Consider the following 23,571-nt stretch of genomic DNA (forward strand, 5'->3'; position numbering starts at 1 on the left):
TGTAATGCGACATGAATCCAAGGTCCCGGTTGAGGCCGCACTCATGCGTGCGTAACTTGGCCGTAAGTTTCTGCTCAGCGATTCTGCGTTGTTGTGCGTCCTGAAGGCTGCCTTGGAGAACGCTTACCCAGAGATCAGAGGCTGAATGCCCTTGACAGCTGAAGTGTTCCCCAACTGGAAGGGAACATTCCTGCCTGGCAATTGTTGCTCCGAAAGCTAGTGTTTGAAACAAACATGTTGGACTTTAACCTGGTGTTGTAAGACTTCTTACTGTGCTCACCCCAGTCCAACGCGGCATCTCCACATCAATACTCAGGAAGGCAGACAGCATTGTCAGAGACCCCTCACACCCAGGCATTGCCTTCTTCCAGACCCTTCCATCAGGCAGAAGGTACAGAAGTCTGAAGACCCGCACATCCAGACATAGGAACAGCTTCTTCCCCACAGCTACAAGACTCCTCAACGACTCCCCCTCGGACTGATCTGTTCCCTGTAAGAACACTATTCACGACGCCCTGTGTTGCTCTTGCTCATGTATTTGCTGTTTGGCCCCTTGTTCCGCACTGTAGCCAATCACTGTTTGTCGATGAACCATTTGTCGATGTACATTGTCTATTATTCTTTTTGTCTACTATGCATGTACTGTGTATGTTCCCTCAGCCGCAGAAAAATACTTTTCACTGTACTTCGGTACATGTGACAATAGATCAAATCAAATCAAAATCTTTTCCCAGTTTTGCTTCTGCCGAATGTGAGCTCCCTCACCGGTTCTAACTTGCTGCCAATCTAGTTTAAATTCTTTCCAACAGCACCAGCGAATCTCCCTGTGAGGAGGTTAGTCCTGGTCCTGCTACGATGCAGGTCTTGCATAGGTCCCACTTGCCCCAAAACTGGTGCCCCAGAACTCAGGAATCTGAGGCTTTCCCTCCTGTACCAGTTCTCCAGCCATGTGTTTAATTGCCCAATTCTTCTCTTTCCATGCTCACTTGCACATGAGACTGGGAGTAATCCTGAGATTACTGATTTGGAGGTCCTGCTTTTCAATCTCCTTTTTTGAAGAAGTGATGAAGTTGATGAGGGTAGGGCAGTGGATGTTGTCTACATGGACTTCAGTAAGGCCTTTGATAAGGTCCCTTATGGCAGACAGGTACAGAAGGTGAAGTCACACGGGAGCAGAGGTAGGCTGGCAAGATGGATACAGAACTGGCTCGATCATAGAAGGCAGAGAGTAGCAATGGAAGGGTGCTTTTCTAATTGGAGGGCTGTGACGAGTGGTGTTCCGCAGGGATCAGTGCTGGGACCGTTGCTGTTTGGAGGATATATAAATGATTTGGAGGAAAATGTAACTGGTCTGATTAGTAAGTTTGCGGACGCCACAAAGATTGGTGGAATTGCGGATAGAGATGAGGACTGTCAAAAGATACAGCAGGATTTAGATCGTTTGGAGACTTGGGCGGAGAGATGGCAGATGGAGTTTAATCCGGACAAATGTGAGGTAATGCATTTTGGAAGGTCTAATACAGGTAGGAAATATACAATGAATGGCAGAACTCTTAAGAGTATTGACAGGCAGAGGAATCTGGGTATATAGGACCACAGGTCACTGAAAGTGGCAACACAGGTGGAGAAGGTAGTTAAGATTGCATACGGCAAAGAGCTGGGAGAGGCGGTGGAGGAGCAGGCGGATGCGCAGACGGTTGCGGCGCTAGAAGTTGACGGGCTGAAAGAGCGGCAGAGAAGACTGCTGGACAGAGTGGAGGAGCTGGAGAATAGAGTCCGCAGGAGCAACCTGAGGATGGTCTGCCTCCCGGAGGGGGCTGAGGGAGCTGATGCCGCAGCGTTTGTAGCCGACCTATTGATGCAGCTGATGGGGGCCGAAGCCTTTCCGCGACCGCCGGAGCTGGAGGGGGCATACAGAGTGCAGGCGAGGCAGGGGCGGCTGGGCGGACCCCCCCCCCCCCCCCCCCGCCCGATGGTGATTAGGTTCCACAGGTTCGTGGACAAGGAGCGGGTGCTGCGTTGGGCAAAGAGCGCCAGGAGCAGCATGTGGAACAACAGTGTTCTCCGCATTTACCAGGACCTAAGCCAGGAGGTGGCTCGGCGACGAGCAGCCTTTAAGAATGTCAAGGAGGTGCTGTTCAAGAAGCACGTGAAGTTTGGTCTGCTGTTCCCGGCTCGCCTATGGGTCACGCACCAGGGTCAACACCACTACTTCTCCGAGCCTGAAGAAGCGATGGATTTTGCTAGGGATCAGGGGCTGGTCCCGAAAAGAGGCCCCACGGACGCGAATTAGGGCCCGAGGATTACCGTGGGAAGGTACGCCGAATGGGCCTGGACTGCTGTTCAATGGTTTGCTGGGTCAAAGGTGCCAAGCGGAACATTTGGGACTCTTTCCTTTGTTCATGGACATTGGTTTGGGGTTTTTTTTATTGTTTGTTTTTTCTCATGTTTTTTTTGTTTTTTCCTCTTTTTTCTGTTTTTCCCTTTTTGGGCGGATTTGTACTTTTTGTGCAGCTCGCGGAGGACACTGGAGCCGGCTTGCTCCAGTGGGTTGGAGAGGGGGATGGGGCGCCGGGGAGTGGGGAGGAGGACGGGGAAACAATGGGAATGAGACAGGAAGGCGCCGGAGTGTTGAGTCACCGGGCTAGCAGATTGGCTAGTCAAGGGAGTCAGGTGGGGGGGGAGATCACAGCCAGTGGATGGCAGGGGTGGGGGTATCAAGGGATGTGGTTAGGGGGGGGGGGGGGGGGTTGTTCTGCTGACGTGGGAGGGACTTGAAATAGGCACTGGAAAGGAGGTCGAGGGTGGAGGCAGCCAACGGGCGGGTCAGGAATGGCGCGACGCACAGCCCGAGCAAGGCTATGGCTGACTGGCGTGGTGGGGTGGAGGGGTTGTGCCCCCCGACCAGGCTGATCACGTGGAACGTCAAGGGACTGAATGGGCCGGTTAAGAGGGCGCGGGTGTTCGCGCACTTGCGGGCTCTGAGGGCGGACGTAATTATGTTGCAGGAGACACATCTGAAAGTGTCTGACCAGACCAGGCTAAGGAAGGGCTGGATTAGCCAGGTCTTTCACTCGGACTTGGACTCGAAGTCCAGGGGGGTGGCAATTATGATCAACAAGCGGGTGCAATTTGAGGCGGAGGGCATAGCCGCAGACAGGGGGGGGCAGATACCTGATGGTACGGGGCAGATTGGAGGGGAGAAGAGTGGTGCTGGTGAATATATATGCCCCGAACTGGGATGACGTGGACTTCATTAAAAGAGTGCTGGGGAAGATCCCGGACCTGGACTCTCGCAGGCTAATAATGGGGCGGGGGACTTTAACATGGTCCTTGACCCGGCTTTGGATCGGTCGTGTCCCAGAACGGGTAGACTCCCAGCAATGGCAAGGGAGCTGAAAGGGTTTATGGAGCAAATGGGGGCAGTGGACCCTTGGAGAGATAGACAGCCGACAGGAAGGGGCTACTCGTTTTACTCGCACGTCCATAAAGTATATTCTAGGACTGAGTTTAGGAGGAACTTCTTCACCCAAAGGGTTGTGAATCTATGGAATTCCTTGCCCAGTGAAGCAGTTGAGGCTCCTTCATTACATGTTTTTAAGGTAAAGATAGATAGTTTTTTGAAGAATAAAGGGATTAAGGGTTATGGTGTTCGGGCCAGAAAGTGGAGCTGAGTCCACAAAAGATCAGCCATGATCTAATTGAATGGCGGAGCAGGCTCGAGGGGCCAGATGGCCGACTCCTGCTCCTAGTTCTTATGTTCTTATTTCTTCGTACTAAGCAGGGATTGTATAGGGGAGGTGAAGAACACGGATTACTCGGCAATTACTATCTCAGACCATGCCCCGCACTGGGTAGACCTGCAGATCGGGGGGGCGAGCTACCAACGCCCGTAATGGAGGCTAGACGTGGGACTGCTGTCGGAGGAGGGGATCTGCGAGAGGCTTCGGAGGTGTATGCAAAATTACCTGCAGGTGAATGACACGGGGGAGGTCTCAGCGGCGACCCTGTGGGAGGCGCTAAAGGCAGTAGTGCTGGGGGAGATGATTTCAACTGGGGCCCACAGAGCCAAGGCAGACAGGGCAGAGATGGATAGATTGGTCAGGGAAATGGGTCAGATAGATGAAGAGCACGCGGAGTCCCCGGGGGAGGTTTTACTCAGGGAGAGGCAGAGACTGCAGGCGGAACTAGGGGCACTATCCACGAGTAGGGCCGTGGAACAGCTTAGGAAGGATAGGGGAGCGGTGTACGAGCATGGGGAAAAGGCTAGCAGACTGTTAGCGCAGCAACTCAGGAGGAGGGAGGCGGCCAGGGAAATAGGTAGAGTGAGGGATGGGGAGGGGCGCAAAGTGGAGGACCCGGCAGGATTGAATAAGGTATTCCGGGACTTCTATCGAAAGCTGTATATTTCGGAGCCGCTGGAAGAACCGGAGGAGATGAAAAGGTTTCTGGACGGGTTAACATTCCCAACAGTAGGTGGGGGGCGAGTGGATGAGCTGGGGGCCCCGATTAGAGTGGAGGAGGTATTGGGGGGCCTAAAGGCCATGCAGTCGGGGAAAGCCCCGGGGCCGGATGGATACCCAGTAGAGTTCTAGAGGAAGTTTTCTGAGCTGGTGGGCCTGGTCTTGGCGAGGGTTTTCAATGAAGCAAGGGACAGAGGGACCCTGCCGCCGACAATGTCGGAAGCCACTATATCACTGATATTGAAGCGGGGTAAAGATCCGGAGGCGTGCGGGTCCTACAGGCCAATCGCCCCGATTAATGTTGACGCCAAGCTCCTGGCAAAGGTACTGGCAGTTAGAATGGAGGACTGGGTACCGGAGGTGATTGGGGAGGACCAAACTGGGTTCGTGAAAGGTAGGCAGCTGGCGGCCAACCTGAGAAGATTACTTAATGTGATAATGATGCCCCCGGCGGGTAGGGAGGTGGAGGTAGTGGTGGCAATGGACGCCGAGAAGGCCTTTGACCGGGTGGAGTGGGACTATCTATGGGAGGTGCTCGGACGGTTTGGGTTCGGGGAGGGATTGGTGGATTGGATCAAATTATTATATCAGGCCCCGAGGGCCAGAGTCAGGACCAACAGAGAAGTGTCGGAGTACTTTAGGCTGTACCGAGGGACCAGACAGGGCTGCCCGCTCTCCCCACTGCTGTTTGCGCTGGCCATAGAGCCGCTGGCGATTGCGCTGAGAGCCGCAGAAGGATGGAAGGGGATGGTGAGGGGCGGGGTAGAACATAGGGTCTCTCTTTACGCAGACGACCTGCTCCTGTACGTGTCAGACCCAGTGGCCAGGATGGGAAGTATACTGGGAATGCTGAGGAAGTTCGGTCAGTTCTCAGGATACAAATTAAATACGGCCAAGAGTGAAATGTTTGTGGTACAGGCAAGGGGCCAGGAGAACAGATTGAGAGGGCTACCGTTTAGGCTGGTTGAGGAAAATTTCCGGTATTTGGGAATCCAGGTGGCACAAGACTGGGGCAGGCTGCACAAGTTAAATTTGGCCAGGGTGGTGGAGCAAATGAAGGGAGAGTTTCGGAGATGGGATGCACTCCCGCTGTCGCTGGCAGGGAGGGTGCAGACTGTAAAGATGACAATCCTCCCTAGATTTCTGTTTATTTTTCAGTGCCTCCCGATCTTTATCACACAGTCCTTCTTCAAAAGAGTTAACAGGATGATCATGAGCTTTGTCTGGGCGGGAAAATACCTGCGGGTGAAGAAGGCAATGTTGGAGAGGAACCGCAGCGAGGGAGGGCTGGCTTTGCCGAGTCTGGTTAATTATTACTGGGCGGCCAACATCGCTATGATAAGGAAGTGGATGGTGGGTACGGGATCTATCTGGGAGCGGGTGGAGGCGGCTTCGTGCAGGGGCTCCAGCTTGGCAGCCCTGGTCACGGCTCCTCTACCGCTGCTGCCGGCCAAGTACACCACCAGCCCGGTAGTGGTGGCGACCCTGCGGATATGGGGCCAGTGGAGGAGGCATGTAGGGGAGACGGGGGGCGTCGGTTTGGGCGCCAATCTGCGACAACCATCGGTTTGCCCCCGGGAGTATGGATGGGGGTTCCGAGTATGGCGGCGGGCGGGGGTGGGAAGGGTGGGTGATATGTTCCTGGAAGGGAGCTTTGCGAGTTTGAGGAGCTTGGAGGAGAAATTTGGGTTGGTAAGGGGAAATGATTTTAGGTACCTACAGTTGCGGGACTTTGTTCGTAGACAGGTCCCATCTTTCCCACGCCTCCCGCCAATGGGGATCCAAGACAGAATAGTCTCTAGGGGGGAAGAAGGGGAGTGTAGAGTCTCTGATATTTATAAGGTGCTCATGAGGGAGGGAGGGTCCCAGACAGAGGAACTGAAACTTAAATGGGAGGAGGAGCTAGGCGGGGAAATGGAGGATGGGCTGTGGGCAGAGGCCCTGAGTAGGGTAAATTCAACCGCGACATGTGCTAGGCTCGGGCTGATTCAATTTAAGGTCGTTCACCGGGCCCACATGACGGTGGCTCGGATGAGCAAATTCTTTGGGATAGAGGACAAATGCGCTAGGTGCGCGGGAGGACCAGCGAACCACATTCACATGTTTTGGGCATGCCCTAAGCTGAGGGGGTACTGGGAGGGATTTGCGGGGGTCATGTCCCAGGTGCTAAAAACAAGGGTGGTGATGAGTCCAGGGGTGGCAATTTTTGGGGTTTCGGAAGACCCGGGAGTTCAGGGGGAGAAAGAGGCCGATGTTTTGGCCTTTGCTTCCCTGATAGCCCGGCGACGAATGCTATTGGCGTGGAGGGACTCAAAGCCCCCGAAGACTGAGTTGTGGTTTGCGGACATGTCGAGTTTCCTGGGTATGGAAAAAATTAAGTTCGCCTTGAGGGGATCTGTACTGGGGTTCGCCCGGAGGTGGCAACCATTTATTGACTTCTTTGCGGGAGAGTGAGCGTCAGCAGGGGGTGGGGGGGGGGGGGGAGTAGAGTAGAGTAGGAGGGAAAAAAATGGCGGGTAGTACCGGTGGGAGAGGAGCGGGCTTGTGCAGTATGTTACGATTGAAGTATTGAAAGTACATGGATGTTTGCACATTTTTATCTTTTTTGCTTTCTTTCTGTTGATGTCTGTAACTGTTTACAAAGCCAAAAACTACCTCAATAAAATTGTTTATTAAAAAAAGAAAAAAAAGATTGCATACAGCATGCTTGCCTTCATTGGCCGGGGCATTGAGTATAAGAATTGGCAAGTTAAGCTGCAGCTGTATAGAACCTTAGTTTGGCCACATTTGGAGTATAGTGTTTAATTCTGGTTGCCACACTACCAGAAGGATGTGGAGGCTTTAGAGAGGATGCAGAAGAGATTTACCAGGATGTTGTCTGGTATGGAGGGCATTAGCTATGAGGAGCGGTTGAATAAACTCGGTTTGTTCTCACTGGAACGACGGAGGTTGAGGGGCGACCTGATAGAGGTTTACAAAATTATGAGAGGCATAGACAGAGGGGATAGTCAGATGCTCTTTCCTGGGGTGGAAGACTCAATTTCTGGGGGACATAGGTTCAAGATGCGAGGAGCAAAGTTTAGAGAAGATGTACGAGGGAAATGTTTTTATACAGAGGGTAATAGGTCGCTGGAACTCGCTGCCAGAGGGTTAAGGAGCGTTGTGACAAATACATGAATAGGATGGGAATAGAGAGATTCGGACCCCGGAAGTGTAGAAGGTTTTAGGTTAGATGGGCAGCATGGTCGGCGCAGGCTTGGGAGGGCCGAAGGGCCTGTTCCTGTGCTGTACTTTTCTTTGTTGCAACCAGGATGGTTCCGGGGTGAATGTTTGCAGTTAGCTGGAGGGACGGGAGAAGCTGAGGTTGTTCTTTTCAGAGCTGAGAAGGCTCAGAGGATATTTGAAAGAGATGCTTTGCGACTATGAAGAGTCGGGTTAGAGTAAACAGAGAAACTAGTGGTTGAAGGCTCGATAACCTGAAGATTCAGATTTCAGGTGAGGGGCTGGGGGGTGGGGGGGGAAGAAATGAGGAACAATGTTTGTATACGAGCGGTGAGGTTGTGGTAGCCGCTGGCAGATAAGGTGGTGCGTCAAATTGAGTGGTACGTCAAATTGGTCAGCGGCCTCCAAAAGAGAATTCGATAAGTAGCTGAAGAAGAAATAGGGACATGGGGAAAGTGACAGGGAGAAGGACTAATTGGATTGCTTTTCAAAAGAGCTGGAAGAGGCTTGATGGGCTGAATGGCCTCCTCCTGTGCTTTCTGGTTGTCTCTGTGATTCTAGGGCATGGTAGGATTTAAAATAACAGAGACGCGATTCGGCACAGGAACCCTTCCTTACCTTCTTGGCCCAAAAGATTAACTCCTTGTTGACCAGCTGAATCAGTTCAGAGTAACAGAAGGGAAGGAAGTACACAATCTCGTTGATTCTGCCCAGAAACTCGTCCCTTCGGAAATGGGCCTGGATGGAAGCACATTCACCACACGCCAGCGGGTTAATACCATCAAGTCTCATGTTTCAATGACATCAAAACGATAATGTTACTGTGGCGGCAGGACCAACAGGCAATCGGAGGATGGGCAGGGGGTAGAGTAACTCACAGTGTGGATGGCAGGGATTGAGGAGCAACTTGAGGGCAGCGCCCAGCCGTCAGTCACGCGGGAGGTCACCGGCAGCTTTGACAGGCTCATGCGCCCAGTACCCGGCCAGCTGTTTGGCTGGAGGAGAACAAACTGAATGGTGCCACGGTGACGTGAAGATTATAAACATTTGGAAGACACTCTCTGCTCAGATGGATACATTTTCTGAAAAATCGGATAGGGAGAACCCAAGAGGAAAAAGCTTTAGGGATGTCCAAACAGTGACCGTTTCTTCATTCATGGGAAGTGGGCGTTGTTGGGAAGGCCAAGCATTTGTTGCCTTTCCTTGGTGACTCTTCAAATAAGCGTCTCACTCAGCTATTTCAGGAAGGAGCAGTTAAGAGTGAACCACATTGTTGTGGGTCTGGACTCACATGTAGGCCAGACTGGGTAAGGACGGCAGATTTCCTAAGCAGGTGTTTTTTTTTACAACAATCAATTACGGTCACCATTACGGAGACTGACAGTGCTGTGGACCGGGAGAGGCTTTGATTGGGGAGCAGAGAGAGGTGGGCTACAAATAGGGGGATGATCATTGATGTGCCATTGGCAGTATCTTGTCTGTACCTTCAGTGGCTGCGGATGCTGATAAACCGGAGCAGTTGCATTACCTTCAGAATGGGTCTGATCACGTGTTCCTTGAAATGCTTGGAGATGGTCACTTTCTCACTCAGAAGCACATCATCTGCAGCAACCAGAGAGAATCTCGAATCAAAACAGGGTCCCGAATTTTCAACCAACCTTTTCAACTGGGACCGGGAATGCTCCACATATTTACCACACTACCAAGGACTAAAATGATTATTCCTTCAATCTGATTCCTGCCTTCAACAACTCCTCTCTGAAACTGACCAATGTCTCGATTACTCACTAAACATCCACACTCCAGTGGAACTGCCCAATGTCCCAGTTACTAAAGACAGTGTCCAGTGTAGTACTGACCAGTGTCTCCGTTACTAAAGACAGTGTCCAGTGGAACTGCCCAATGTCCCAGTTACTAAAGACAGTGTCCAGTGTAGTACTGACCAGTGTCTCAGTTACTAAAGACAATGTCCAGTGTGGTACTGACCAGTGTCCATTACTAAAGACAGTGTCCAGTGTAGTACTGACCAGTGTCTCAGTTACTAAAGACAGTGTCCACTGTGGTACTGACCAGTGTCTCAGTTACTAAAGACAGTGTCCAGTGTAGTACTGACCAGTGTCTCAGTTACTAAAGACAATGTCCAGTGTGGTACTGACCAGTGTCCATTACTAAAGACAGTGTCCAGTGTAGTACTGACCAGTGTCTCAGTTACTAAAGACAATGTCCAGTGTGGTACTGACCAGTGTCTCAGTTACTAAAGACAGTGTCCAGTGTGGTACTGACCAGTGTCTCAGTTACTAAAGACAGTGTCCAGTGTAGTACTGACCAGTGTCTCAGTTACTAAAGACAGTGTCCAGTGTAGTACTGACCAGTGTCTCAGTTACTAAAGACAATGTCCAGTGTGGTACTGACCAGTGTCCATTACTAAAGACAATGTCCAGTGTGGTACTGACCAGTGTCTCAGTTACTAAAGACAATGTCCAGTGTGGTACTGACCAGTGTCTCAGTTACTAAAGACAGTGTCCAGTGTGGTACTGACCAGTGTCTCAGTTACTAAAGACAGTGTCCAGTGTGGTACTGACCAGTGTCCATTACTAAAGACAGTGTCCAGTGTGGTACTGACCAGTGTCTCAGTTACTAAAGACAGTGTCCAGTGTGGTACTGACCAGTGTCTCAGGCACTGATGGCACTGACCATGTCTCAGTGATTGATGGCATTGTCCAGTGTGGCACTGACCACGTCTCAGTGATTGATGGCATTGTCCAGTGTGGCACTGACCACGTCTCAGTCACTGATGGCATTGTCCAGCCGGGCACTGACCATGTCTCAGTCACTGATGGCATTGTCCAGTGTGGCACTGACCACGTCTCAGTGATTGATGGCATTGTCCAGTGTGGCACTGACCACGTCTCAGTCACTGATGGCATTGTCCAGCCGGGCACTGACCATGTCTCAGTCACTGATGGCATTGTCCAGTGTGGCACTGACCATGTCTCAGTCACTGATGGCATTGTCCAGCCGGGCACTGACCATGTCTCAGTGACTGATGGCATTGTCCAGCCGGGCACTGACCATGTCTCAGTGACTGATGGCATTGTCCAGTGTGGCACTGACCACGTCTCAGTGATTGATGGCATTGTCCAGTGTGGCACTGACCACGTCTCAGTGATTGATGGCATTGTCCAGTGTGGCACTGACCATGTCTCAGTGACAGATGGCATTGTCCAGACGGGCATTGACCATGTCTCAGTGACTGATGGCATTGTCCAGACGGGCATTGACCATGTCTCAGTGACAGATGGCATTGTCCAGCCGGGCACTGACCATGTCTCAGTGATTGATGGCATTGTCCAGCCGGGCACTGACCATGTCTCAGTGACTGATGGCATTGTCCAGCCGGGCACTGACCATGTCTCAGTGATTGATGGCATTGTCCAGCCGGGCACTGACCATGTCTCAGTGATTGATGGCATTGTCCAGCCGGGCACTGCCCATGTCTCAGTGACTGATGGCATTGTCCAGTGTGGCACTGACCATGTCTCAGTCACTGATGGCATTGTCCAGCCGGGCACTGACCATGTCTCAGTGACAGATGGCATTGTCCAGTGTGGCACTGACCATGTCTCAGTGACTGATGGCATTGTCCAGCCGGGCACTGACCATGTCTCAGTGATTGATGGCATTGTCCAGTGTGGCACTGACCATGTCTCAGTCACTGATGGCATTGTCCAGCCGGGCACTGACCATGTCTCAGTCACTGATGGCATTGTCCAGCCGGGCATTGACCATGTCTCAGTCACTGATGGCATTGTCCAGTGTGGCACTGACCCTATTGAAAGCACTGCTGTGTTTCAGAATGAGCTTTACACCTCATGAATTTTTGAAAATCGATGCCCGGTCCTCACGATGAGTTAGCTGATTGGTTTTGGGAGGCAGCACCGATATTTAGTACAATACAGTTAAATGCGGAAGCTCTGGCCTGGTGATTGGTGAAAGGAAATCAGCCAATATCCAGTGAACATTACTGGAAGTAGTGTAGAGATCATCAGGACATGAGGGGGCTCTGATGTGATGGAGAACCTGCCCGGGGAATATCCGAGATGAGTGGGGGGGTTCAGAGTATTAAGCAACAGAGTAAGACAGGGGTTTGCCACACTTCAACACCATCCTCCATATTACCTAGATTGTGGGCGAGCCGTTTCTTCCCCAGTTCCTGGGCTTCCAGCCTCAGCTGTAAGGCGTGCTCGGCTATTTCCTCACTGGCTACATTGGAGGTCATGATGAAGATGGCATCCTTACACTCGATCGTCTTTCCTTTGCCGTCTGTCAGTCTTCCCTGTAACGTTAGGAGGGGGTGGTGAGAGTGGGGAAAGACTTAACATCGCATCTCCAAATAAACATTCCAAACCTGCATGCAATATCACCAGCGTTGACTCATGTAAAACTGGCCAAGGAACTACCAACTTGCAAAGAACAAAGAACCAAACAGCACAGGAACAGGCCCTTTGGCCCTCTAAGCCATCCTGGAAGGTCCCACAGATGGATATGGGGCAGAATTCTCTGCAACGGCCGACGCCGTCGTGAACCCCGGAGTGTTTCACGACGGCGTCGGAGACCGCTCGTCGCCCCCTAGTCTCCCCCCCCCCACGGGGGGGGGGGGGGGGGGGGGGGGGGGGGGGGGGGGGGGGGGGGGGGGGGGGGCTAGGAGCGGCATTTCATGAAGCTCGGCTGCCGGGCCTTGACGCATGCGTGGTTGCCATCGTTCCCTCCGCTGCCCCGCAAGACGTGGCGGCTTGATCTTGCGGGGCAGCGGAGGGGAAAGAGTGCGTCTCTTGGAGACGCCGGCCCGACGATCGGTGGGCATCGATCGCCGGCCAGTCCCCTCCCGAGCACGCCCGTGGTGCTCAATCCCCTCTCCGCCCCCCACAGGCCCCAAACTCATCTTTCGCGCAATGTTCACGTCGACAGCGACCAGGTGTGGTTGCCGCCGGCGTGAACCCGTCGGGGTCGTCAGGCCGCTCGGCCCATCCGGGCCGGAGAATCGCGGGGGGTGCCAGAGCGGCCCTCCCGCGATTCTCCCATTCGGCGTGGGGAGCGGAGAATCGCGCCCATGAGGTGACCAAGTGATCTGTTTCACTTCTGAAGAAAGTTCGTACAGACTCAAGACGTTGGGCGCGATTCTCCGCTCCCCATGCCGGGTGGGAGAATCGCGGGAGGGCCAGGCGACTCACGACACGCAACCCTGGCACCCCCTGCGATTCTCCCACCCCCTGCTCGGAAGAATCGCCGCTCGCTGTTTTTCGCGGCGACCGGCGATTCTCCTTCCCGGATGGGCCGAGTGGCCTGACGTTCCCGACCGGTTCATGACGGCGGCAACCACACCTGGTCGCTGCCGTCGTGAACATGGGCGCCAAATGCTCGTTGGTGTCTTGTGGGGGGAGGAGAAGGGAGTGAGCACCACGGCCGTGCTCGGGAGGGGACTGGCCCACGATCGGTGCCCACCGATTGTCGGGCTGGCGTCTCCAAGCGACGCACTCTTTCCCCTCCGCCGCCCCGCAAGATCAAGCCGCCACGTCTTGCGGGGCAGCGGAGGGGAAGACAGCAACCGCGCATGCGCGGGTTGGAGCCATCAGCCATCGTGACACCAGCTGCGCATGCGCGGGTTGGAGCTGGTCAACCTGCGCATGCGCGCTGACGTCACTTAGGCGCCGCCGTCGCGTCATTCTCAGCGCGCCGCCTTGACACAAGCGTCAAGGCCCGGCGGCCGAGAGTTACGGAGCCCCCCGGGTGGGAGTGAATAAGGTGCGAGGAGCGGCCTCCGAGGCCGTCGTGAAACTCGGCCGAGTTCAGGACGGCCTTCCCGATTCCGGGCGGGAGCGGAGAATTCCGCCCATTATCTCTCTTTCTCCCTCCACAGATACTGCCAGTTTTTACCAGAATTTTCTGTTTTTATTTCGGATTTGCAGCATCTGCGGTATTTTGTGAGGTTGGAATGTTTTATAGAAAACAAAGGGATTGCTTGACAAAGGATGTCTGGGGCCCATCTCATTCACCTCCCCGCAGTTACATGATTATAGAGTTACTGTTTAATCATAGAAACTTAATTGATAGAGATTGATTGCTCACGTGAATGAGTTTACAACAGGTCCAGGTGAGGAATACACCCAGAACCTTGGGAACCATACGTCCAATGTCACCTCTTCCTCTGGAGCATGTTGGCTCGGGATACTGGGAGAGCTGCCCGTAGACAGCACACAAACAGGCCATATCGCACAACTGGTCAACACCAGCAAAAACTCCGCACAAGCCTCCTCCAGCTCCCTTTCATCTGCATTTACAACCTCTAGCCCTGACTCCTTGAACGTTCTCCTTATCGGCCTCTCACCTTCCATGAAGTTGAACTCATCCGAAACTCTGCTGCCAGTATCCGAACGAAGAACAAAGAAAAGTACAGCACAGGAACAGGCCCTTCGGCCCTCCAAGCCTGTGCCAACCATGCTGCCCGTCTAAACTATAATCTTCTACACTTCCTGGGTCCGTACCCCTCTATTCCCATCCTATTCATGTATTTGTCAAGATGCCCCTTAAATGTCACTATCGTCCCTGCTTCCACCACCTCCTCCGGCAGCGAGTTCCAGGCACCCACTACCCTTTGTGTAAAAAACATGCCTCGTACATCTCCTCTAAACCTTGTCCCTTGCACCTTAAACCTATGCCCCCTAGTAATAGTCCCTTCTACCCTGGGAAAAAAAACTCTGACTATCCACCCTGTCTATGCCCCTCATAATTTTGTAGACCTCTTTCAGGTTGCCCCTCAACCTCCGTTGTTCCAGTGAGAACAAACCAAGTTTATTCAACCGCTCCACATAGCTAATGCCCTCCATACCAGCAACATCCTGGTAAATCTCTTCTGCACCCTCTCTAAAGCCTCCACATCCTTCTGGTAGTGTGGCGACCAGAATTGAACACTATACTCCAAGTGTGGCCTAACTAAGGTTCTGTAAAGCTGCAACATGATTTACCAATTATTATACTCAATGCCCCGGCCAATGAAGGCAAGCATGCCGTATGCCTTCTTGACTACCTTCTCCTCCTGTGTTGCCCCTTTCAGTGACCTGTGGACCTGTACACCTAGATCTCTGACTGTCAATACTCTTGAGGGTTCTACCATTCACTGTATATTCCCTACCTGCATTAGACTTTCCAAAATGCATTACCTCACATTTGTCTGGATTAAACTCCATAAACTCACAATAAGTCCTGTTCACCTATTAGCCCTGTGCTCGCTGATCTATATTGACTCTCGATTTTTAATTTCTCAGCCTTGTTTCTAGATCCCTCCATGGCCTCATCCACCCGCCATCTCTGTGAGCTCTTCCAGCCCTGGTCTCGTGAGTACCACCAATATTAATTGTTTCACCACTGGCGGCTGCAAAGGCTCAAAGTTCTGGAATTCCTTCTCTAAACCTCTCCACATCTACCTTACTTTACCACTTGGAGGTGCTATTTAAAACCTACCGTTGGGTTTTTGGGTCACCTGTGCTAATACCGGCAACACAGACCAACAATTGACAAGAAATAGGAGCAGGAGTAGACCATTCGGCCCATCAGGGTGATGGTTGTCCTCTACTTTCCCATCCATTCCACATACCCCTGGATTCCCTGAAAGACCAAAATCCTCATCCAACCCAGCCTCAAGCACAGTGAACAATGGAGCACACACAACCCTCTGGAGCAGAGAATTCCAAAGATTCACAATCCTTTCAGAAAAGAAATTTCTCCCCATCTCGGTCCTAAATGATCGGCCCCGAATCCCCCCCCCCCCCCCCCCCCCCCCCCCCCCCCCCGTCAAACCCCCTCAGAATCCGGAATGTTCCAATCAGATCATCATATTTCTTCTAAACTCCAGAGAATCTAAACCCCATTTACTCAGCCTCTCATCATAGGACACCCCCCCTCGTCCCAGGAACCAATCTCTGGCGAGGCAATGGAGCATTGTTTCTGGAATAGTAATCCAGACACCCAGGGCAAGATCTGGGGGGTTCGATTCCCACCACAGCAGATGGAATTCAATTAAAAATCCGGCATTAAAAGCCGAATGATTACCACAAATCGATTGTTGTAAAAAACAATCTGGTTCACGAATGTCCTGGCCTACATGTGACAGTTGCGAAATGCCCTAATGTCCTGGCCTACATGTGACTGTTGCGAAATGCCCTCTGAATTGGAGGGTGTTTGGGGTGGACAATCAACACTGGCCCAGCGACGCTCACATTTCGTAAGTGAATTTTAAAAGCTTTAGCGAAACTTTCATCGCGTTTACAGTGCAGAAGGAGGCCATTTGGCCCATCAAGTCTGCACCGGCCCTTGGAAAGAGCACCCCACTCAAGCACACCCCTCCTCCACCCCATCCCCTTAACCAGTAACCCCAATTAAACTTTTTGGACGCTAAGGGCAATTTTGGACACTAAGGGCAATTTATCATGGCCAATCTGCCTAACCTGCACATCTTTAGACTGTGGGAGGAAACAGGAGCACCCGGAGGAAACCCACGCAGACACGGGGAGAACGTGCAGACTCCGCACAGACAGTGACCCAAGCCGGGAATCGAACCCGGGACCCTGGAGCAACTGTGCTAACCACTATGTTACCGTGCTGCACAGCCTCCAATGCAAGTATATCCTCTCTTAAAAACTTCACACAGTATTCCAGATTCGGTCTCACCAAGGCCCTGTACAACTGCGGCAAGACTTCCCTCTGAAGCCATTTACTGCCCAGCAATCAAACATCACACCCTTTGGCTTCTGAAACAAAGTCTGTGTTGTGATGCTAGAAAGGAGGCAGCCAATTCATGCACAGTAAGCTTCAACAAACCTGGACATCATATCTGAAAATTGACCCCCCCACCTTTTTTTAAAGTTGTATTTCTGAAGATTCACGGTAACTAGGTTCACTATTTCTTTTTTTTTTATAAATGTTTTTACTGGGTTTTTGAACAAGGTATAATTACCGTTATGTACACAGAATAAGAAACACATATATATATACACATATTTAGAAGAGAAGGGCACACCCCAACATAAAATACAATAGAATATGAAATAGACTAACTGGTAGGGCAATGCACACCTGGCAAAATTATTTCCACCACGTGACAACTCCAGGAGCGGGGAACGAGGAAATTAAGGATGGAAGACGGGAGGAGCAGCAGAAGCGGAGGCGAGCGTGGGACGGCAGCGAGACCCGTCCGGGAGAAGCAGGTGACAACAGCACACAACACAGCCAAGTATCGCCCACTGTAATTATCTCCCCGGCACCCAAATGTACATTTGCCTCCCCAATCCCCACCACCCCCGCCCCCCCCCCCCCCCCCCCCTTCCTCCCACCCCCCCGCAAACAGTCGCCTACTTACGAGGTTCACTATTTCAAGGAAAACCCAGGTTTGGCGACAGTGCTTAATTTAACATGTCTCCTCTCCTACACGGTTTTCTTTGAACAAAGTTGGTCCCTCACCTGGATTTCTCACCTGAACTCTTTCAGCACCTTATCATTAACCCTGTTGGAACTACAGCGTCAATTACAATAGTGTCTCACACCTCTCCTGAGTCAATTCCAGGCTGACACTCCAGCGCGGTACTGAGGGAGTGTTGCATTGCCAGAGGTACCGGGCTGGAATCTCCCTTTTGGGGACTTAGTCCCCACACCCACCAGAAAACGGGCTGGAATCATTCCAGGGTGATTCCCCGTTTTTCAGGGGGCTAGCAGGGCCCCGGCGTGCGTCCTGCAGCTCTGGCTGCCGACGGGGCCCTGCTGCCCAGACCACGCGGCTGCGCACGGCGACCACAAGCGGGTCCGCCGCCGACATTGCGGACCCACACAGCGGGCCCGCGCGGAGTAATGTAGGTCTCCCACAGATCGCGATGGCCTGTCGATCGGTGGCCCCCAATCGCGGGCCTGGCCACCGCTGAGAACCCCCCCCCCCCCCCCCCCCCCCCCCACCTCCCAGAGTAAGATTCCCCCCGCCCCCCCACCAGGACCAGCACTGCGGCCGCGGGTCCTAGCTCCCGCCTGGTGGTACCAGATGTAAGCCACGTCGGCGGGAGTTCAGCCGGTCGACCACGGAGAATCGCCACAGGGGCCTCTTTCAGCGGCCCCCAACCGGCACTGCGTTGAGCGCGCACGCGGGACTGGTGAGTCTGCAGAGAATCTCAGAATTGCCGTCGCGCCGGGTTTCCGGCATGAACAGATATTCTTCATCCCCACGCACGGCGCGATTCCAAGCCCGGAGGGTCGGAGACGCCCGCCCACCATCTTTTGGATGAAACTTTAAACTGGGGCCGCAGCAACCCTATCAGGTAGACGTGGCTGAGCCACTGGCAACTAGTTTGAAGAATAGGGTTAGCCCAGTGGCTCGGTTCAAACTTGTTCCTCAACCAGCATCACACAAACAGATAACCTGATCCTCATCACACTGCACAATCCAATTTATGGATGGAACTCACCTCGTCGAAGAGCTGCAACATAACGGTCAGCACATCGGGATGGGCCTTATCCACTTCGTCAAATAAAACCACTGCATTCGGATTCTGTTTCAGCTTCTTGGTCAACTGACCACCTTCCTCATGTCCGACATAACCAGGGGGTGACCCAATAAACTTTGCAACCTTTGAAATACACATTCTTTCATTGAGAAATTTATTCCGACATAGAACATAGAACAGTACAGCACAGAACAGGCCCTTCGGCCCTCAATGTTGTGCCGAGCCATGATCACCCTACTCAAACCCACGTATCCACCCTATACCCGTAACCCAACAACACCCCCCTTAACCTTACTTTCATTAGGACACTACAGGCAATTTATCATGGCCAATCCACCTAACCCGCACATCTTTGGACTGTGGGAGAAAACCGGAGCACCCGGAGGAAACCCACGCACACAGGGGGAGGACGTGCAGACTCCACACAGACAGTGACCCAGCCGGGAATCGAACCTGGGACCCTGGAGCTGTGAAGCATTTATGCTAACCACCATGCTACCCTGCTGCCCCTAGCTGACATAGAACATAGAATTCCGACATGGGCCATTCGACTAATCGAGTCTGCAAACCGACCCTCCAAAAGCACACCTCACCGAGGTCCACTCCCCTGCCCTACACCGTAACCTCACCTCACCTGCACATCGTGGTACACAAAGGGGAAATTTATCATGGCCAATACACCTAACCTGCACATCTTTGGACTGTGGGAGGAAACCGGAGCAGCCGGAGGAAACCCACGCAGACACAGGGAGAACGTGCAGACTCCACACAGACAGTGACCCAAGGCCGGAATTCAATCTGGGACCCTGGAGCTGTGAGGCAGCACTGTGCCGCCCTCAAGTAAAGCTCCCTCTACACTGTCCCCATCAAACACTCCCACACAGGTACAGCACGGGGTTAGATACAGAGTAAAGCTCCCTCTACACTGTCCCCCATCAAACACTCCCAGACAGGTACAGCACAGGGTTAGATACAGAGTAAAGCTCCCTCTACACTGTCCCCATCAAACACTCCCAGGACAGGTACAGCACGGGGTTAGATACAGAGTAAAGCTCCCTCTACACTGTCCCCATCAAACACTCCCAGGACAGGTACAGCACGGGGTTAGATACAGAGTAAAGCTCCCTCTACACTGTCCCCATCAAACACTCCCAGGACAGGTACAGCACGGGGTTAGATACAGAGTAAAGCTCCCTCTACACTGTCCCCATCAAACACTCCCAGGACAGGTACAGCACGGGGTTAGATACAGAGTAAAGCTCCCTCTACACTGTCCCCATCAAACACTCCCAGGACAGGTACAGCACGGGGTTAGATGCAGAGTAAAGCTCCCTCTACACTGTCCCCATCAAACACTCCCAGGACAGGTACAGCACGGGGTTAGATACAGAGTAAAGCTCCCTCTACACTGTCCCCATCAAACACTCCCAGGACAGGTACAGCACGGGGTTAGATGCAGAGTAAAGCTCCCTCTACACTGTCCCCATCAAACACTCCCAGGACAGGTACAGCACAGGGTTAGATAAAATCCACTCCCTTTGAAATAAAGTCCAACATTTCATTTACCTTCCCTATTACCTGCTGTGAGAGTTTTATCTTTAACACATTGACAACAAAAGATTGGTTGAAGTTTAGCCATTTCCTCTCCCGGTCTTTTTTTCTGGAATGGAGCTGCCTAGTTTAAGGACCAAACGCTTCTGATCTCACTGTCAAACGTTTCACTTACTTCATGCTTTTCCTGGAATTCCGACATGTCGAGCCTGATGAATTTCTACATGTCGAAAGGAAGAAGAGACAGAATGAAACTTTCCGGTGACTCTGTCGCAAACTGGCCTCAGGTTTTATTTCCCACCGTCGCACACGACTCCTAATCCTCTCTTGGACGAGTTCCAACTCATTGCTGGGGTACGACCCAAACCATTCCCTCTCCAGCACCTTTCACCAACGCCCTGTGCTGTCTGATTGTGGAGGAAATTGCAGCTTCCCTAGTGACTGTTCTCGTGGAGCAGGGGACAGGATGATCACTGGACTGCGCGACTCTCCTCTCTGTGGCTGAGGGACGAGCTCAGAACACAGGCTGGAACCCTGACCACGGACAGTCACAAATCAACATGGCTCAGCCTGAGAAAGCGGTGTCATGTGAGAGTACCTTTAAGAAATGGGCGTTTATAAATGGGTGTGTATATAAATATCTGCAGTGAGAGTACCTTTAAGAAATGCGTGTTTACTACTGCCGTGATGTCAGAGAGTGGATGGAACTGGGCTGTCTGTCAGCTTTTTACTTTCGTTTTAGGCTGTTTGCTGCAGGGTGTGTTTGAGTTTCGTTTTCAGTGTTGGAGCTGAAGCCAGACAGAGCAGGTGCACTGTTAATCTCTCTGCCATCAAAAGACTATCTCTTGATCATTTCAGAATTATAAATGTTCTCAGTCGTGAATGTAAACCCGATGTGCTTCTGTTAAAATGTATTTCTTTTGTCTTCTGGATGTTGTTTGGGAAGTTATTACGGTTTATTTAGTGTTGTATTCTTTGTGGGTTGTATTTGAATTGATGGTTGCTAAAATATTCACTGTATGTTTTAAAAAGGTTAACTTGAGTTCATAGAATAAACATTGTTTTGCTTTAAAAAATACTTTTCCATTTCTGCTCTACCACGTCTGTAGAGTGGGCCGTGTGCTCCCCATAACCACAATCTATTAAAAGTTGTGGGTCAGGTGAACTCCATGATACACTTTGGGGTTCTCCAAACCCCGGCCCATAACAGCGGCGACTGAGAGGGAGGGAGTTGGTGGCTAGCGAACAGAGTTTGCAGCAGGGACCAAAGGCAATGGCTTCTGCAGATAGATTAAAAAGAAGTGATTGAAGTTCCTTTCCGGAATCTCAGCAACTTGTGGCATCTGGTCTGGGATCGTAATAAATTACGACTAGACCCCACAATTTGCTGGGATACCGGAAAGGAACCTCAATCACTTCTTTTTAATGATTAAAACTTCACTCCAGGAGTGATTCCACGCACAAATAGGGATTTAGCACATTAAAACAAACTTTATTACCAACACAGGATTACACTACCTTTAACAGCACAGAAATATTGCTTACAATTACCAGTTAACCAATACTTAACAATAACATGAAACACTTGAACTCCTAACTGCTACCTTCTTTATCTCCAATCAAGCTAAACCCATCACAGGTCAAAATTCACTTTTAAATAAAGTTAGCAAACGCAGGATTACTTGCCAGCCTCTGGATCAAGCATTCCTTTAAAAAGACTGCTTGGAGGGAGAGAGAGATCCCGTCAGGAAACAGCCTGCAGATTATTGTCTGTGCCTGACCACTGCTTAACCTGACAGTTCTCTTCAGAAACTGTTGTTCAGCTCACAGCTTCCAGCAACACTAACTTAAAAACTGACTGCCACGGACCTGGTCCTTCCCATTACCACATCATCTTTATCCACTCAAATCGCATGACCTAATTTTTAAAGTTTAAACACAATGGCCGGGATTCTCTGGTCCACCAGCCACATTTTAAAATAATAATCTTAATAATCTTTATTATTGTCACAAGTAGGCTTACACTAACGCTGCAATGAAGTGACTGTGAAAATCCCCTCGTCGCCACATTCCAATGCCTGCTCGGGTACACGGAGGGAGAATTCGGAATGTCCGATTCACCGACAAGCACGTTTTTCGGCACTTGTGGGAGGAAACCGGAGCACCCGGAGGAAGCCCACGCAGACACGGGGAGAACGTGCAGACTCCGCACAGACGGTAACCCAAGGTGGGAATCGAATCTGGGACCCCGACGCTGTGAAGCAACTGTGCTAACCACTGTGCTACCGTGGCACCTTCCTGGGTGGTGCGCCCTCGCTGGCAGCAGAATTCTCCGTTCTCGCCGCCTGCCAATAGGCTTTCCCACTGTGGCCAACCCATGCCGCTGGGAAACCGCGGGCATGTTGCATTTCCGGCGGAATGAAGAATACAGCCAAATGTCTCTGATTATCTACTTACAATCATAACAAAAATCCATTCAGCCCCTCCCTCCTTATAAACATAAGCATGGTATGAATTAAAAATGATCTCACTTCTACGACATCTTAATTGCACCTTCTGCGGCCAATGTCTGTCTTCTAAATTAGGCTTAAAAAATATATTACTGCAGCAAATCTATATGATACAATATATATAAGAAATTCCGACTTTCATCGCGGAGTTGAAAGATCCCATACCTTCTTGACGTCGTTATGCATGTACTTAGCCACCTGTTTGGCCAGCTCGGTTTTTCCTACATCAAAGGTGAGAAACAAAATCAATGTCGGGGATACAGGGCGGGAAATCTCAATAGATGCTGGTGAGGCAGGTAATCAACGGCCTAGATAGTCCCTCATCACAATCTCAATTATTGGTCAAAGTTATGTCCTGACTCTTTTCTCGAAGTTTACCTCATTGCCAAACTAACCCGAGGTGACATGAGGAAAATAGTCTTTATTGTACAGTGAGTTGCTGTGACCTGGGCTGCACAGGGTGATGAAATGAAAATCGCTTATTGTCACGATTAGGCTTCAATGAAGGTACTGTGAAAAGCCCCCAGTCGCCACATTCCGGCGCCTGTTCGGGGAGGCTGGTACGGGAATTGAACCGTGCTGCTGGCCTGCCTTGGTCTACTTTAAAAGCCAGCGATTTAGCTGAGTGAGCTAAACCAAATGACACTTTAAACTGTGGTCCAGCTTGCCCTCTCTGGTCCCATGGGGCTATTTCGAGGAGCAGGGAGGGAGTTCTCTCCGCTGTCCTGGTCAATATTCATTCCTCAATCAAAGGCTGGAATGTAGATTCTCAGACCGGGGTCTCCACACCATTTGGAGGCTCGCATCGGGGGGAGGGGGGGGTTTCAGGATTTTTCCCCAGCGACAGGGAAGGAACGGCGATATATTTCCAAGTCAGGGTGATGAGTGACTTGGAGGGGACCCTCCAAGTGGTGGTATTCCCAGGTATCTGCTGCTCTTGTCCTTCTAGATAGGAGATGTGAAGGGTTTGGAAGGTGTTGTTGAAAGAAGGTTGGTAGTTCCTGCACTGAATCTTGTAGATGGTGCACACGCCTGCCACATTGTTTTCGCGGTGAGGGGAGTAAATGTTTAAGGTGGTGGATGGGCTGCTTTACCCCGCACAATGTAACTTACTGACCGAGTGAGACTGACACTGACCGAGTGAGAGTGAAACTGACCGAGTGAGAGTGACACTGACCGAGTGAGAGTGACACTGACCGAGCGAGAGTGACACTGACCGAGCGAGAGTGACACTGACCGAGCGAGAGTGACACTGACCGAGCGAGAGTGACACTGACCGAGCGA

The 23,571-nt window shown here is 51.6% G+C and overlaps 1 protein-coding gene across 1 annotated transcript in view; it reads right to left on the bottom strand.

Annotated features, from left to right (window-relative positions):
- Positions 1–23,571, bottom strand: part of clpb (caseinolytic mitochondrial matrix peptidase chaperone subunit B) — a 185,513-nt gene that overhangs the window by 17,835 nt on the left and 144,107 nt on the right. Inside the window, exons 9-14 of the mRNA XM_038818471.1 lie at positions 22,453–22,508; positions 19,953–19,997; positions 18,188–18,349; positions 11,865–12,021; positions 9,214–9,287; positions 8,304–8,423 (exon numbers count right to left, since the gene is read on the bottom strand). Coding sequence (XP_038674399.1) covers positions 8,304–8,423; positions 9,214–9,287; positions 11,865–12,021; positions 18,188–18,349; positions 19,953–19,997; positions 22,453–22,508 — 614 coding nt within the window. The remainder of the gene's footprint in view (positions 1–8,303; positions 8,424–9,213; positions 9,288–11,864; positions 12,022–18,187; positions 18,350–19,952; positions 19,998–22,452; positions 22,509–23,571) is intronic.

This window comes from Scyliorhinus canicula, chromosome 14 (genome assembly GCF_902713615.1).
Source record: "Scyliorhinus canicula chromosome 14, sScyCan1.1, whole genome shotgun sequence".
Classification (NCBI taxonomy): domain Eukaryota; kingdom Metazoa; phylum Chordata; class Chondrichthyes; order Carcharhiniformes; family Scyliorhinidae; genus Scyliorhinus; species Scyliorhinus canicula.